This window comes from Dendropsophus ebraccatus, chromosome 6, assembly GCF_027789765.1.
Source record: "Dendropsophus ebraccatus isolate aDenEbr1 chromosome 6, aDenEbr1.pat, whole genome shotgun sequence".
NCBI lineage: Eukaryota > Metazoa > Chordata > Amphibia > Anura > Hylidae > Dendropsophus > Dendropsophus ebraccatus.
This window is the reverse complement of record NC_091459.1, coordinates 121477516-121493529: the sequence shown is the minus strand read 5'-3', so window position 1 is coordinate 121493529 and position 16014 is coordinate 121477516. Positions and strand designations below refer to the sequence as shown.

General features: G+C 46.4%; 1 protein-coding gene across 2 annotated transcripts in view; it reads left to right on the top strand.

The window, feature by feature from the left end:
- KIF13B (kinesin family member 13B) overlaps positions 1–16014 on the top strand; it is a 171986-nt gene that overhangs the window by 87006 nt on the left and 68966 nt on the right. For both annotated transcript variants that reach the window (XM_069975804.1, XM_069975806.1), the window contains 7 exons: positions 6518–6604; positions 7419–7606; positions 8939–9149; positions 9526–9688; positions 10307–10453; positions 12641–12790; positions 12900–13025. In XM_069975804.1, the coding sequence (XP_069831905.1) occupies positions 6518–6604; positions 7419–7606; positions 8939–9149; positions 9526–9688; positions 10307–10453; positions 12641–12790; positions 12900–13025 (1072 nt within the window). The remainder of the gene's footprint in view (positions 1–6517; positions 6605–7418; positions 7607–8938; positions 9150–9525; positions 9689–10306; positions 10454–12640; positions 12791–12899; positions 13026–16014) is intronic.

The window sequence follows — 16014 nt, the reverse complement described above, 5'->3', positions numbered from 1 at the left end:
TCTTTAGAGATAACCATGGTTAACAGCAGAGAAACAATGATGCCAAGCACCAACCTCCTTTTCAAGTGTTCGTTGGTGTCATTCTCACTTAATCATGACAGATTGATCTCCAGCCCTGTCCTCATCAACACCCACACCTGTGTTAATGGAGCAATCACTGAAACAATGTTAGCTGGTCCTTTTAAGGCAGGGCTGCAATGATGTGTTTTGGGGATAAAGTTCATTTTCTAGGCAAATATTGACTTTGCAAGTAATTGCTGTTAAGCTGATCACTCTTTGTAACATTCAGGAGTATATGCAAATTGCCATTTTAAAAACTAAAGCAGTAGACTTTAAAATTAATATTTGTATCATTCTAAAAACTTTTGGCCATGACTGTACAGTAAGATGCATTGCCCTTTGCTGTCCTGAGAGACCGCTTCCCTGGTTCCTGCCAATGTCTAGGCCCTGACCTGCAGACATAACATGTCCTTACATGGGGTTACTGCTGAGGTCACATGTCTACAAGACCAATCTGCACAGACATATGTAGAGGGCCAGGGCAGGGCTGCCATGGGAGACCCTGGGAATTGATGCAGCGGTTAATTTTTACATCTTAAATTGATTCTACTCTCACCCTTCCCATCAGTACTATCATCCTCTGTAGATTTTGCTTCTATTTTCTTTTCCGACTCAACTGGTGTCAGAAAGTGCCGTAGATTTGTAGTTTCATTCTATTTTAAAAAAAATCTTCAGTCTTCCGATACTTATCATCTACTGTATGTCCTGCAGGAAGGATGTGTGTGATGTGTTCTATCCAGTCTGACACAGTGCTCTCTGCTGCCACCTCTGTCTGTGACAGGAACTGTCGAGAGCAGTTGCAAATCCTTCAGAAAACCTCTCCTCTCCAGACTGGAAAGAATACACCACTTTCTTCAGGAGGTACAGCAGCTGATAAGTACTGGAACTGTGATATAGGAGTATGACGGCACTCTGCAGAAGAGGTGGTGCTCGTGGTAGGCAACAGTCCCAGCAGACAGTAAAGGAACGTCCCGGCACTCACCAAATTCTTTAGTGTACTTTTATTGTGGTATCACATCATACAGGTACATAGAAGGAGGATGCGGCGTTTCGGCCTGTGGCCTTCATCTGCCACAGGTCGAAACGCGGCATCCTCCTTGATTATTATCGGGCCCCCCGTCCCGGATCCCGTTGACACAGAGAAATCGACGATTCTTCTTCTCGCGACCATTATGGTAATGAGCGCCGCCGGGTCCGAAGTCCAGCCTTCTCCCCGCCTCCAACACGTGATAGACGCCGGGTCTTCTTCCTCCTCGTCTTCTTTCTTCTTGCCGGATCCCACGCAGGCGCCGTGACAGTCGTTTTCGGCGCATGTGCAGTTCACAATTGAAGCCGCTCCGCTGCTTCACTGTTTACTGCGCGTGCGCCGATAGTCTCGAACACGTATCCTGTTTACCGCGCAGGCGCAGAAGAGGTGACGAGACCATCGCAACGGCGCCTGCGCGGGAATTCGTCTGAAAACTGAAGACGTCAATCAAGTTCCAGGAGGCGTGGATGGGCGGCGACGAGAAGAGGAGCTCATGAATAAGTTGGACTCGTCCGTCGTTACCTATGGACGTTGGACTCCTCGCAGCTCATTGCCATAATGGGCGGGAGAAGAAGAATCGGCGATTTCTCCGTGTCAACAACGGGATCCGGGAAGGGACCGGGAGCGATGTGGTAAGTATATTGACCTTTATGTCACTGTATGTCAGTTTCTGCCAGGGGCCACGGGGTGAATGGTTCCCTTTAAACACGTATCCCTAGATGTGTATCTATGTGCAATCCCTAGTCATGAAAAGTGCATTACCAGCCGCTTCAACTCTCTGGATCTGATAAAGATGGCCATAGAGGTACTTGAGCTTTCCCAGAAACTGATATAACTAATAAACGTTTAACTAAAAAACATATTGGTTGTCATAGAAGCAAGGTCGCATTGAAACATAGGACGTCTCCCTGTATGAAGGCACTCACACAGCCAGACATAAGCATTAGACCTGCAGAGCGCTCGTCTAACTCCAGATTTCCCGATTTTCTTATCCCTTGTGGTTGCATTTTACTATATAACCAGAAGATGGGGCTAGAGATTGCATTTAGAAGTTGCGAGTTTCTCTGGCCACTAGGGGGCCTCTGGTGGGAATCTCACAGGCAGGTGACACAGGAGATGAGACGTAAGAATCCGTGCCCCCTCATTACCTGGCAGCCGCCTGCAGGTTGTTGTCATAAAGGCTCCAGCGCTCTAAACAGGTGGAATAGTAGAGAGTCACCGGCTGCAGGTAAGAGGAGAAGCGAGAATGCGGCAGGGGGCGGTGTACATCCAGTGCGTGCTGTGTGAGTGTATGTTGGGGCTGTGTATATACTGTATACCAACTATGGAGTCCTTCCTCTCTGGGTTTTGCAGGAATATAACCATATGATAGAATGACCAGAGAGGTAAATCTCATTGATGTGCGGCCAACCCCCCCCCCCCCCCCCATTCCGTAATGTAATATAATATAATGTTGTCTTTCACTGTAACCACATTCTCTACATACCTGGTGATTGTCCCAAGCCGTAACAAGCCGGAGCACGTACCCCACCACACACGGCCTCTGCTCCTATACAGTATTGCAGACTGGAGGAGCCCTGGTATATGGGAGAGAGGGGAAGAGCTGGCTATCTAAGATGGGGCACAAGGTGCAATAGGTAGGAGAGGCAGGAGGATATGGGGCACAAGGGGATATAGGTAGGAGAGACAGGAGGAAATGGGGCACAAGTGCTATAGGTGGGAGAGACAGGGGGATATGGGGCATAAGGGGCTATAGGTAGGAGAGACAGGAGGATAAGGGGCGCACAAGGTTTGATAGGTAGGAGAGGCAGGAGGATATGGGGCACAAGGTGTGATAGATAGGAGAGGCAGGAGGATATGGGGCACAAGGTGTGATAGGTAGGAGAGGCAGGAGGATATGGGGCATAAGGGACTATAGGTAGGAGAGACAGGAGGATATGGGGCGCACAAGGTGTGATAGATAGGAGAGACAGGAGGATATGTAGCACAAAGTGTGATAGGTAGGAGAGACAGGAGGATATGTAGCACAAGGTGTGATAGATAGGAGAGGCAGGAGGATATGGAGCACAAGGTGTGATAGGTAGGAGAGACAGGAGGATATGTAGCACAAAGTGTGATAGGTAGGAGAGGCAGGAGGATATGGGGCACAAGGTGTGATAGGTAGGAGAGGCAGGAGGATATGGGGCATAAGGGGCTATAGGTAGGAGAGACAGGAGGATAAGGGGCGCACAAGGTGTGATAGGTAGGAGAGACAGGAGGATATGGAGCACAAGGTGTGATAGGTAGGAGAGGCAGGAAGATATGGGGCACAAGGTGTGATAGGTAGGAGAGGCAGGAGGATATGGAGCACAAGGTGTGATAGGTAGGAGAGACAGGAGGATATGGAGCATAAGGGGCTATAGGTAGAAGAGGCAGGAAGATATGGGGCACAAGGTGTGATAGGTAGGAGAGGCAGGAGGATAAGGGGCGCACAAGGTGTGATAGGTAGGAGAGGCAGGAGGATATGGAGCACAAGGTGTGATAGGTAGGAGAGACAGGAGGATATGGAGCACAAGGTGTGATAGGTAGGAGAGGCAGGAGGATATGGGGCACAAGGTGTGATAGGTAGGAGAGACAGGAGGATAAGGGGCGCACAAGGTGTGATAGGTAGGAGAGGCAGGAGGATATGGGGCACAAGGTGTGATAGGTAGGAGAGGCAGGAAGATATGGGGCACAAGGTGTGATAGGTAGGAGAGGCAGGAGGATATGGGGCGCACAAGGTGTGATAGGTAGGAGAGACAGGAGGATATGGGGCACAAGGTGTGATAGGTAGGAGAGACAGGAGGATAAGGGGCGCACAAGGTGTGATAGGTAGGAGAGGCAGGAGGATATGTAGCACAAGGTGTGATAGGTAGGAGAGACAGGAGGATATGTAGCACAAGGTGTGATAGGTAGGAGAGGCAGGAGGATATGTAGCACAAGGTGTGATAGGTAGGAGAGGCAGGAGGATATGGGGCATAAGGGGCTATAGGTGGGAGAGACAAGAGGATATGGGGCATAAGGGGCTATAGGTAGGAGAGGCAGGAGGATATGGGGCACAAGGGGCTATAGGTAGGAGCCACAGGAGTACTATATATGGGGCATAAGGGGCTATAGGTGGGAGAGACACGAGGATATGGGGCACAAGGGGTTATAGTAGGGACAGGAGGATATGGGGCACAGGTACTAGGTATGAGCCACAGGATGATATGGGGCACAAGGTGCTATAGGTAGAAGAGACAGGAGGGTATGAGACACAGGTTGCTGTAGACAGGAGGATATGGGGCACAAGGTGCTATAGGTAGGAGAGACAGGGATATGTAGCACAGGTGCTATATAGGTAGGAGAGGCAGGAGGGTGTGGGACACAGGTGCTATAGGTGAGAGACAGGAGGATATGGAGCACAGGTGCTATAGGTGAGAGACAGGAGGATATGGGGCACAGGTGCTATAGGTTAGAGACAGGAGGATATGGGGCACAGGTGCTATAGGTGAGAGAAACGGAAGGATATGGGGCACAGGTGGTATAGGTAGGAGAGACGGGGGGATATGGGGCACAGGTGGTATAGGTAGGAGAGGTGGGGGGGATATGGGGCACAGGTGGTATAGGTAGGAGAGGTGGGGGGGATATGGGGCACAGGTGGTATAGGTAGGAGAGACGGGGGGATATGGGGCACAGGTGGTATAGGTAGGAGAGGTGGGGGGGATATGGGCCACCGTCGGTATAGGTAGGAGAGACGGGGGGATATGGGGCACAGGTGCTATAGGTAGGAGAGACGTGTGGGATATGGAGCACAGGTGCTATTGATAGGAGAGGCAGGAGGATGTGGGACACAGGTGGTTTAATTAGGAGAGACCTGAGGATATGAGGTGACAGCTACAACATCCAATACCCCACCACATGATTATATGTACAGCCATACACTATCATCTAACGGTTTCCCTATGATAGAATGAAGGGTTAACAGGACAGAGAAGAGGGATGTCTGTCGGCAGGATGTGGAGCTTATAGAAAAGGATGTCCAGGCATCTAGTGGCGATCATCACTAATACCTAAACCACTGGTTATTAGTGTGCACTGTATGGCGGCTTTACTGGAATTACACAATTATGTGGGAGTATTTGGGTTCTTGCACATTGTCTGGACACTCTATGATGGCAGTGTGGGGTCTTCATTATATGATGATATTAAATAGTATTTATGTAGTAGTATTATCTTGGTATATCATGGTGGCATATTATAGTCTTTATGTAGTAGTAGTATAAGTTGGCATTTTGTGATATTTATGTAGGAGCATCATCTTAGAAATATATGGCAATATTATGTCTTTATGTAGTATAGAGTTATGTCAGTATGATAGTATCATCTTGGTTCTTATATATTAGTATTGTCATTATATGACATTATTATGTGGTCTTTATGTAGTATTATCTTGGCCATCTATGGTAGTGTTAGGTTGTCTTTATATAGTGGTATTATCTTGGCATTATATGGTAGTATTAGGTGGCCTTTATATAGTAGTATCAAGGCATTAAATGTTAGTATTAGGTGGTCTTCTTATAGTAGTATTATCTTGGAGTTATATGGTAGTATTAGGTGGTCTTCATATAGTGGTATTATTTTGGTGTTATATGGTAGTATTAGGTGGTCTTTTTATAGTGGTATAATCTTGGTGTTATATGGTAGTATTAGGTGTCTTCATATAGTAGTATAATCTTGGTGTTATATGGTAGTATTAGGTGGTCTTCATATAGTGGCATTATCTTGGCGTTATATGGTAGTATTAGGTGGTCTTTTTATAGTGGTATAATCTTGGCGTTATATGGTAGTGTTAGTAGTATTATGGCATTATATGGTGGTATTAAGTGGTCTTTTTATAGTGGTATAATCTTGGTGTTATATGTTAGTATTAGGTGGTCTTCATATAGTGGCATTATCTTGGCGTAATATGGTAGTATTAGGTGGTGTTTGTGTTATAGTATCATTGTGGCTTTATATGTGGCATTGTTTAGGCTGTATTTGGCAGCATTATTGTGGCACTGTTTGTTGGTATTTTCTGTGAATCCAGCCCAGATAACATAGTTCTGCAGTACAACCAGTATTATTCCTCAGCAGAGAGACTCTGTTATGGTGGAAGGATCACGAGTGTGCAGAAAACTTTGAGAATATATAAGGGTTGTTAAAGGGGTTAACCAGGCTTAGAAAAACATGGCCACTTTTCCAGATACAGAACCACTCTTGTCCGCAGTTTGTATGTGGTTTTGCGGCTCAGTTCCATTGAACTGAATTGAGCTAAATTGTCACTGTATTGTTGTGGAGTAACACCAGAAGGCGATAGTGAGGCAGTGTTCAGCCCAGGAGTAGTGGTTGGTAAGGAGTAACATTACTGATTCTTGTTTTCTTCTCTTGCAGGACATTAGTAAATGGCTCAGTGGTCACCAATCCCACCCAGCTGCAGCACGGTGACCGCATTCTCTGGGGAAACAATCACTTTTTCAGGTATTATCTACTATGAACTTGCTAGATGTTTGGTTCGTCCAAACCTGAGAGTTCAGCATTTCACTCCCCCTGCCTGGAGAAGTTGGATGCCCCCCTACAGAATCTTGGAAAGCCTCCTCCCTATGACTGTATCCAGGGCTGTATTACCAGCTGCTGCTGCCCTAGGCACTCAACCTGCAGACGCCCCATCTACACGCACCTATTGGTGATACCAGACCTGACCAATACCACCATACCCCCCACCCCTCTGGAAAAGACACCAGATTTACTGGCAAGTCTGAACGGGAGGAGGGAAACTAAAAAATAAAAACAAAAAAATTAGTTTTTTCCTCCCCCCTGCTCCCTGGTGCTGCCCCCCTGCAAGGTGCTGCCCTAGGCACCAGACCACGGGTGCCTAGTGGTAAATACGGCCCTGACTGTATCCATGCTTTCTAGGACTCCCTTGGGGGGCATCCAACTTCTCCAGACAACAGGAGTCAGTGCAGAGCGTTTGGGAACATTTGGCAGGTTCGCTTATCACTATTGCTGACCATTTAGTAACTTACCAGGACCTGACCACATGGACATGGCATCACAGGGCCAGGACGTCTTTATGGCCGTGATGCTTACATATGACTACATCCTTAAACATAGACATACATGAGTTGTCAAAGCTGAGGGTTTGCTAAAGCTGTATCCTGTGTAGATAATCTTTGTAGTTATAATATTTGTAGTTTGTAGGTAACATGCGTCTGTCTAGGACAGATTGATAAAGATGATGAGCTGTTATAAGTACCCCGGCCTCACTTTCTTCATCTCTGCTCTCCTCTTGTAGGATAAGCTTACCAAAGAAGAAGAAGGCGGAGCGGGAGGACGAGGAGCGAGACGCCAGCATGAGGAACAGCAGCAGCTTCGAGCAGCTGGACGCCGACGGAGATTCATCCAGTGAAGTGTCCAGCGAGGTGAACTTTAACTATGAGTACGCCCAGATGGAGGTCATGATGAAGGCTCTGGGAAATAACGGTAAATAAGACCCTCACTCTTTAGCTCCAGCAGCGTTACAAGAGGGGTCTTACTTATAGATGTCACTGCCTCTGGAGGCAATAAAGTAGTAATTAGGGGGTGCATAGTTCTTTAGGTTGTTCGTAATATTGAACCAAACAGTCTGTAATGGCTGATAACAGGGAGCAATAGGCTGTTTTCATCTTTTCATAGGGACACAGCATTGCATAACAGCGATCAGGTTGCCTGACATTACATTACTATATGATTCATTAGATGACCTATCCTTATAATAGCCATAGTAGGGCTTTGACCCCTGGGACCCACACCAAGCTGTTACTCCAGCTTAAATTACTAAAGGAGGGAAGAATGGGCTGTGCCTGGATAGACAGTAAGGGTCCTATTAGACAAAGCAATTTACTCATTTTCTACGATTAAGTGCCCTTTTCCACCGGACGATTATCGTTAAGATTATCGTTAAATCGTGCAAATCTAAACGATAATTGTTAACTGAATTTCGACCGAACGAGAAATCGTTGATCGCTTTATAAGACCTGGACCTATTTTTATCGTTGCTCGTTCGCACAACGTTCGCATTGAATAAGACTTCGTTCGGTCATTCGCAGTAGATACGAACGCAATAGCTAAGAAAAAACAATCGCAAATACGATCATAAGTAACGATTATCTTTCCATGGAAATGAGTGAACGTTTTCAGATCTTTTGCAATAGCGGTCGTTTGAGATCGTTAATCGTTAACGATTATGCGAACGATAATCTGGTGGAATAGGGCCCTAACACTTGCAAACAAGCCTGACCTGAAATCGTTCACCACAATATACAGAACGATGGTCGTTAGTTACGATTGCAATTACGATTGTAATTATGATTGTTCATACAGTGTAGTATATGAACTATTGTAATTATGATTGTTCATACAGTGTAGTATATGAACAATTGTAATTATGATTGTTCATGCAGTGTAGTATATGAATGATTGTTACAAACCATGTGTATATACACAAACATTTGAAAACATTTAGAGAGCGTTTAGTGATGATTAAAAGATGCGACCAAGGACATAAATTTTTTTTCGTGAGTTGTTTGATCGTTGCCGGCATATAAATGGACCAATGATAGCATGAACTTGAATGATATAACGATTTTTCGCATGATAATCTTTCCGAGCAATAGGGCCCTAAGAGGATGGCAGAACTCGCTGTGTCCTGCTCATTGTTGGGGTGCAGGAGCATTAAACCATAAAGATTCTCCTGAGAAATGTCCCATGCATCATCCCCTCCTGTCCTCGTATCCTTGGCCTGGTGCACACTGACCTTTCCTTGGTCTCCTGCAGATCCTATGCAAGCCCTGCTGCAGACCATGGAGCAGCAGCACGAGGAGGAGAAACGCACAGCGCTGGAGCGCCAGAGACTGATGTATGAGCACGAGCTAGAGCAGCTTCGCAGGCGACTGTCCCCGGAGAAGCATCATTACCGCAGCATGGACAGGTTCTCCTTTGGGTCACCCAATGCCCAACAACGCATCAGGCAGTGGACGGAAGAGAGGTGGGCCAAGTGATTGCTACATTCGTACATGTAGAGTATTAGGACACATGATGGAGGTCTCTTTAATGTGTCCCAGAAGTAAAATCTATGCCAACTCTATTTTATTCTTGTGTGTCAGAGGACCCCCAGAGACACCACACCCCCATGTGACCTTTGCACTGAGTATAGTTCTGCCAATTGTAGTCCCCATGTAATGCTACAGGGAGTAGGGGGAATTGATGTGGGCCTGGTCGTTATCTATTGCCCATGACTTTTCATGTAATAATTATCATTGCTTGGTTCTTGTCAGACTAGCACCACCAGTGTACAGATGTAGCAGAGCTCAGTTTGTAGTTTTGCTTTAGTTAACATGTGGATCCATTTTCTGCTACCTCAGGGAGGTGATGCTACATCACAGCTTATCCAAGCTCCGAGAGCAGATCGCCAAAGCAAATATGTACGTACAGGAGGCGAACTTCATTGCTGATGAGATGGACAAGAGGACAGAGTATAAAGTGACCCTACAGATCCCAGCGTCCAGCCTGAACGCCAACAGGAAGGTGAGTATTGTCACATGTTCTGTTTTCTCGTTTTACTTGCCTGATACTTAATGTGATCGTACAGGACGATTATGACTGCACATTTGTCTGCATCACGGCTGGAGACGCTGAATATTAGGAGATTTTTCACACTTTTATGAATTGCAATAGTGAAAAAAAATTGTTGGCTGCAAAGGTTTTTTTTTGTTTGTTTGTTTTTTTTCTTTTGTGGTGTTAAGTGTGCTGGAAAGTGTAGTCCAAACTGGCTGAATTCAGTATACAAGCAGTGTCTACATCTGCGCTGCTTTGTGATTCGGCATCCCACTCTTTGGCTCTCCCGTCCCGCTCTCCGGCCTCCTCTATGTCTTCAGGCTGCTTTATTCAGAATCGTTGACAGCTGGAGTAAGCGGCAACCTGAAGATACAGCGTCGGGAGAGCCAGAGAGTGGGATGCCAGATCACACAGTAGCACAGAAGTTATGTCTACACTGCTTGTATGATCAAGAAACTGACAGCACGGATATATGCATATCTGTCCTGTGCTTCAATGGTCATATGATTAATTGTGCCATGTAAAGGTACTGCAAACTGACCATGGTACTGTAGCAGAGCATCTCACCCCTTCTTAATACTCTTACAGCGCGGTGAAGTCCTGAGTGAACCGGCCATCCAAGTGAGGAGGAAAGGGAAAGGCAAACAGATCTGGTCCCTGGAGAAACTGGAGAACCGTCTGGTGGACATAAGAGACCTTTACCAAGAGTGGAAAGCCTGTGAAGAGGACAGTCCTGTAAGTGCCATAGGAGAGCTTCATTGTGTTCTCCTGTCACATTTCACTGCATTCTTTCCTCGGTACAAACATCTGAAATGTTAAGTGTTACCTGTATTAGACCTGTAACGTATGTGCCATTTTGAAGAGTTTTACTGACAACAAGAATGAAGTCTGCATTTTCGCCAGGCTTTATCCCTAATAGTCAATGTTTCCAGACTTAGGGGGACCAACAAATTGCCACAGCAATTGCTGAGCTTAGGGAGACCATTGTAAAAACTCCAATGAAGTACTCAATCAAGAATCTCCATTGATGCCCTCTAAAAACTCAAAAATGCATAAAAGGAGTCCGTGGAGCCTCAGTTGTGTCTCAAAAAACGGGAATAGCCAGATATCCCTAGCCTGTTGCCAAGGGGTGTCTCAAGATGGAGACATCACCAAACCACCCTGATACGTAGCCCCTTAAGTCCCACTCGGTTGCAAGTATTGGAACATAAATAGGAATACCAACTGATTTAGACTTTGAAGCAAAAGGGGCCACCCTGGTATTTCCCTATTTATGTTCTAATACTCACAACCGAGTGGGGCTTAAGGGGCTACCTATCAGGGTGGTTTGGTGATCTCCCCATCTGGAGGCACCCCTTGGCAACAGGCTAGGGATATCTGGCTATTCCCGTGTTTAGAGACTCACAATCGCGGCTCCACAGACTCCTTTTTTGCCTACTTAGGGGGGAGAGGAGGCAAGTACTGCCTACTGTTTGTGGTCTCCCCTTCTCAGAAGCACTGCACTCCCAGCCCACAATTCTATACCTGCCTTTAGTAAACTAACTAAGGGTTCTGATCAGTGCTTTGGGTGATCTCCTTATGTCCTCCCAGACTTGATCATCTACTCTACTCTGCATGAGCGCTGGCCACAGATCACACAGACATGTAGGACTGTTTTGAAGCATTGGTGTAATATAGTATATTACTGTCTAGGAAATTATTTATTTTAGTGGTATATACGGGTGTGCAAACAGTCACGCTCTCCTCACTCCGTGACACATGGTGTCTCTGCAGCTCTGCCCCCTGTAATATGATCTATGAATGAGAAGCACCGATAACTTATAGTTGTGGATTTTAATGAGTGCATAAATTCTGAACAGTTGCAGGAAAAGCAATAGGCAGGTATAGGTGGAAAGTGGCAGATCCTGTCTGGCTTAAAGGGCTTTGCCATCTTAGAAGGCTATCCACAGAGTATGAGATAACTACTCAATTGTGAGGGGTCCAGTCTTTAAAATAGGGACCCCAGTTTCCTATTAGGATGGGTTCACACTAAGGAATCCGCACTGAGAAGTTCCAGCGGATTACATGACTTGTTCCCACTCGCAGTGGCGCGCATCTCCGCCCGTCCCATAGACTCAATTCTATGGGTGGGCCGATTCCGCTGAAAGAATTAACATGTTGATTCTTTCGGTGGACAGCGGAATTGGCCTGGCCATAGAGTGGTGTCTATGGGACGGATGGAGATGCGCGCCGCGCCGAACGGGTACGAGCTACGGAATCCGTAGTGTGAACCCACTCTTAGAATAGAGCAGAAAGCCATACATGAACCTTACCGTTCCATTTATTTATTTTTTTGGGAGCTGCAGAAACAGCCAAGTCCAGGGCTCCATTCTAGCAGGAGATTCTGGCCCCCATTCTTAAAGAGGACCTTTCACCCCCCGTGCCGGGGTGACAGGCTCCCGACCCCCCGTTAGATCCCCCTATACATACCTCATCGCGCCGGGTCCCGCTTCCTGAGCCGGTCGGTTGACTGAGATTTCAGCGCCCGAAGCCCGGCGCACGCGCTCACGGAAGTCCGATGCCCATAGAGAATCAGTCACCCGACCGGCTCAGGAAGCTGGACCCGGCGCAATGAGGTAAGTATAGGGGGATCTAACAGGGGTCGGGAGCCTGTCACTCCGGCATGGGGGGGTGACAGGTTTCCTTTAAGATCATTTTGGAAGGGGGGGAGGGGGGGCTTATCCATTAGACCCTGCACCATCATCTACCTTTTTAATCCATGGTAGTTTTCAGAGTGTATAGGACATTGATGTGGATGGTGGTTTTATCATCGAAACCTCTCAGTAATGTTTTAGATTAGCAAGATTTTTACCATACCCCTCAACTACCATAATATATCTGTGATACTGTTATATGACGCTCATTTCTTACTGTTCTCTGCAGGTGATCCGGGCGTATTTCCGCCGTGCCGACCCTTTCTACGACGAGCAGGAGAATCACAGTCTCATCGGGGTGGCCAATGTATTCCTAGAGTCCCTTTTTCATGATGTGAAGCTGCAGTATGCAGTCCCCATCATCAACCAAAAAGGAGAGGTGAGGACCCCAGTGCTGCCCGTATCTTCTATATATGATGCTCATATTGCCATCTTATCCCTCCCATCAGTAGTCAGCTGACATAATGTGCACCTCTCTTCCTGTACAGATCTCAGGCCGCCTGCATGTAGAGGTGGTCCGTGTCAGTGGAGACATAGATGAGCGGATAGCCGGAGGGGAGGACGGAGATCTATCCAATGACAGCAAAACTCTGGAGCACAAACTAGTCTGTATGGTGAGTAGTACACGATGTGCTTCTATGATGTCTACACACTCACTTCCTGAAATACTCTGTGCTGCTGCTCCCCAGATATCGCCATCAGTGCAGGCAAGAGTCTGTATCACTACTCTCACAGCACATTCTATGATGTCTACACACTCACCTCCTAAAATACTCTGTGCTGCTGCTCCCCAGATATCAGCATCTTGTCTATCAGTTCAGACAAGAGTCTTTATGGCTGTTCTTACACTGTCTACACATTCATCCCCTGAAATACTCTGTGCTGCTGTGATTATCACAGCTTCTCCCCATATATCCTTACAGACTAGTATCACTGCTCGCCTGGTTTTGGGAATCAGGATTTTTACTCCTATTTTCTTTTGTGTGGTCATCTCCTGACCCATTACTCTCAGTAAGATATCGAGGGCAGCGATGTCCTTGCTTATGTCGAGAATATTTCCTCCGTTCCCGTAATAAGTTCGGGGCAGGATCGGGGCGAGACCTACGGACAGGCATTTGTTTTACATCCGACAACTCTGCTGCATCTTATTGACCCCGGTGGCGGAATATGATTATTGTGAGTGTGGAATAAGCCGCAGCTGTCTGTCAGGGGTCACGGCTCCTGATTCTTGTCCGTCCCCGACCGGGCTTAAGTAATTACAGGTTTTCAGATCATTTCTGTCTGCACATCCTGTATATAAATCATCACTGTATAGATCTGACCACAAGGAAAAGAGAGAAAGAAAGTGTCCTGGGAGAAGGGAGGTTTGTTATGGCTGATACATGAATCCTTTGTGTAATATGGCTCCACCAGCAGAATAGTGAGTGCAGCTCTGGGGTATAATACAGGATGTAACTCAGGATCAGTACAGGATAAGTAATGTATGTACACAGTGACCCCACCAGCAGAATAGTGAGTGCAGCTCTGGGGTATAATACAGGATGTAACTCAGGATCAGTACAATAATGTATGTACACAGTGATTCCACCAGCAGAATAGTGAGTGCAGCTCTGGAGTATAATAAATGGAATCATAGAAGTTTATTAACTCAAGCTGTTGTAAAGGCCGCAATGTTTATTAACTAACATAGAGGCTAATAATATTAAATAAATTAATAGAATAAATCATAGCAATAACAACATACTATAAATTCCACCCAAAAAATGAATTTTAACCCCCAGTGTCAACAGAGCACAAAAATTATGAAGTAAGGTATGTACACAGAGACTCCGCCAGCAGAATAGTGAGTGCAGCTCTGGAGTATAATACAGGATGTAACTTGGGATCAGTACAGGATAAGTAATGTAATGTATTTACACAGTTACCCCACCAGCAGAATAGTGAGTGCAGCTCTGGGGTATAATACAGGATGTAACTCAGGATCAGTACAGGATAAATAATGTAATGTATGTACACAGTGAACTTACCAGCAGAATAGTGAGTGCAGCTCTGGGGTATAATACAGGATGTAACTCAGGATCAGTACAGGATAAGTAATGTAATGTATGTACACAGTGACCCCACCAGCAGAATAGTGAGTGCAGCTCTGGAGTATAATACAGGATGTAACTCAGGGTCAGTACAGGATAAGTAATGTAATGTATGTACACAGTGACCTCGCCAGCAGAATAGTAAGTGCAGCTTTTGGGTATAATACAGGATGTAACTCAGGATGAGTACAGGATAAGTAATGTATGTACACAGTGACCCCACCAGCAGAATAGTGAGTGCAGCTCTGAAGTATAATACAGGATGTAATATAATGTACCTTAGATGTCAATCACATTTTTCTGTAGATTCCATCTATATGTTTCAGTGAAATGATAGAATCAGGCATTTGATCAAATCCTGGGAAATGATGAAATGACTGCGCCGTTCCATCATTTCCCTGAAAAAAGTCAGGGATTTGATCAAATCACTGACCCCTTTCAGGGAAATGATGGAATGAATTCTATCATTTCCCCTGCAACATAGAATTTGCTTACTGTATCGACTCTCTGCTTCCCCAACCTGTCCGTTCTGCTCCCTGTCTGCCTCCGCCGCCTCTCTGCTCCCCGTCCACTCATTTCCCCTGCAACATGCCTCCTGCTCCCCCAGCCTTTCCGCCCTGCTCCCTGTCCACCTCGCCGCCATATGCCTGGCAGGAGGTGTGCCACTTTGCTCCATGCCCGCCTCCGGTCCCGTCTGCCACCCACCGCCATATGCCTGCCTGGAGGTGTGCCGCTCTGCTCCCCATCAGCCTCCGCTGCCTCTCTGCTCCCTGTCTGTTCATTTCCCCTTCAACATAGAAGTTGCTTACTGTATTGCCTCCTGCTTCCCCAGCCTATCCTCTCTGCTCCCTGTCTGCCTCTGCCGCCATATGCCTGCCGGAAGGTCCGGGGAGGAGTTCCGGCGCAATCTTGGTCCTCCTCCTCCTCGCCTTCCGCCTGCTTGCTGATGTGGTGCCTGCCAGGAGGTATGTTGCAGGGGGAAATGATAGAATTGATTATAACATTTCCCTGATCAAATCCCTGACTTTCTTTAGGAAAATGATGGAACGGCGCGGTCATTTCATAATTTCCCAGGTTTTGATCCAATCCCTGGATTCTATCATTTCACTGCAACATATATACAATATGTAAAATAATGGCACTTGCTTTTATGAGATCACCTACACGTCTGTAGCGGTAATAAGGTAAAGCAGATTATTATCGGGTATAATGATCCTCCTCCTGGTAGTACAGACAGTCCTCCGCTATGACATCCATTCTTCGCACCCCGCTGACTGCCCTTCACACGTCTCACATTGAGCTCCCACCACAAAAATTTAGCTTCCTAATTTTTAGTGACCGAGTCCTGATTGTTTAGTTGGCGGCAGGCCCGGATTTGATGGCCTACTTATTTTGCAGAGGTGACCTCCTTCTATTGAGAGTTAGAGATGATATAATACTTTCTTCAGTGTATGTCCTCTTCTATGGAGAGGGGCCCACACTGTGGGATTATGTCCATCCCATGGAAGGAGGC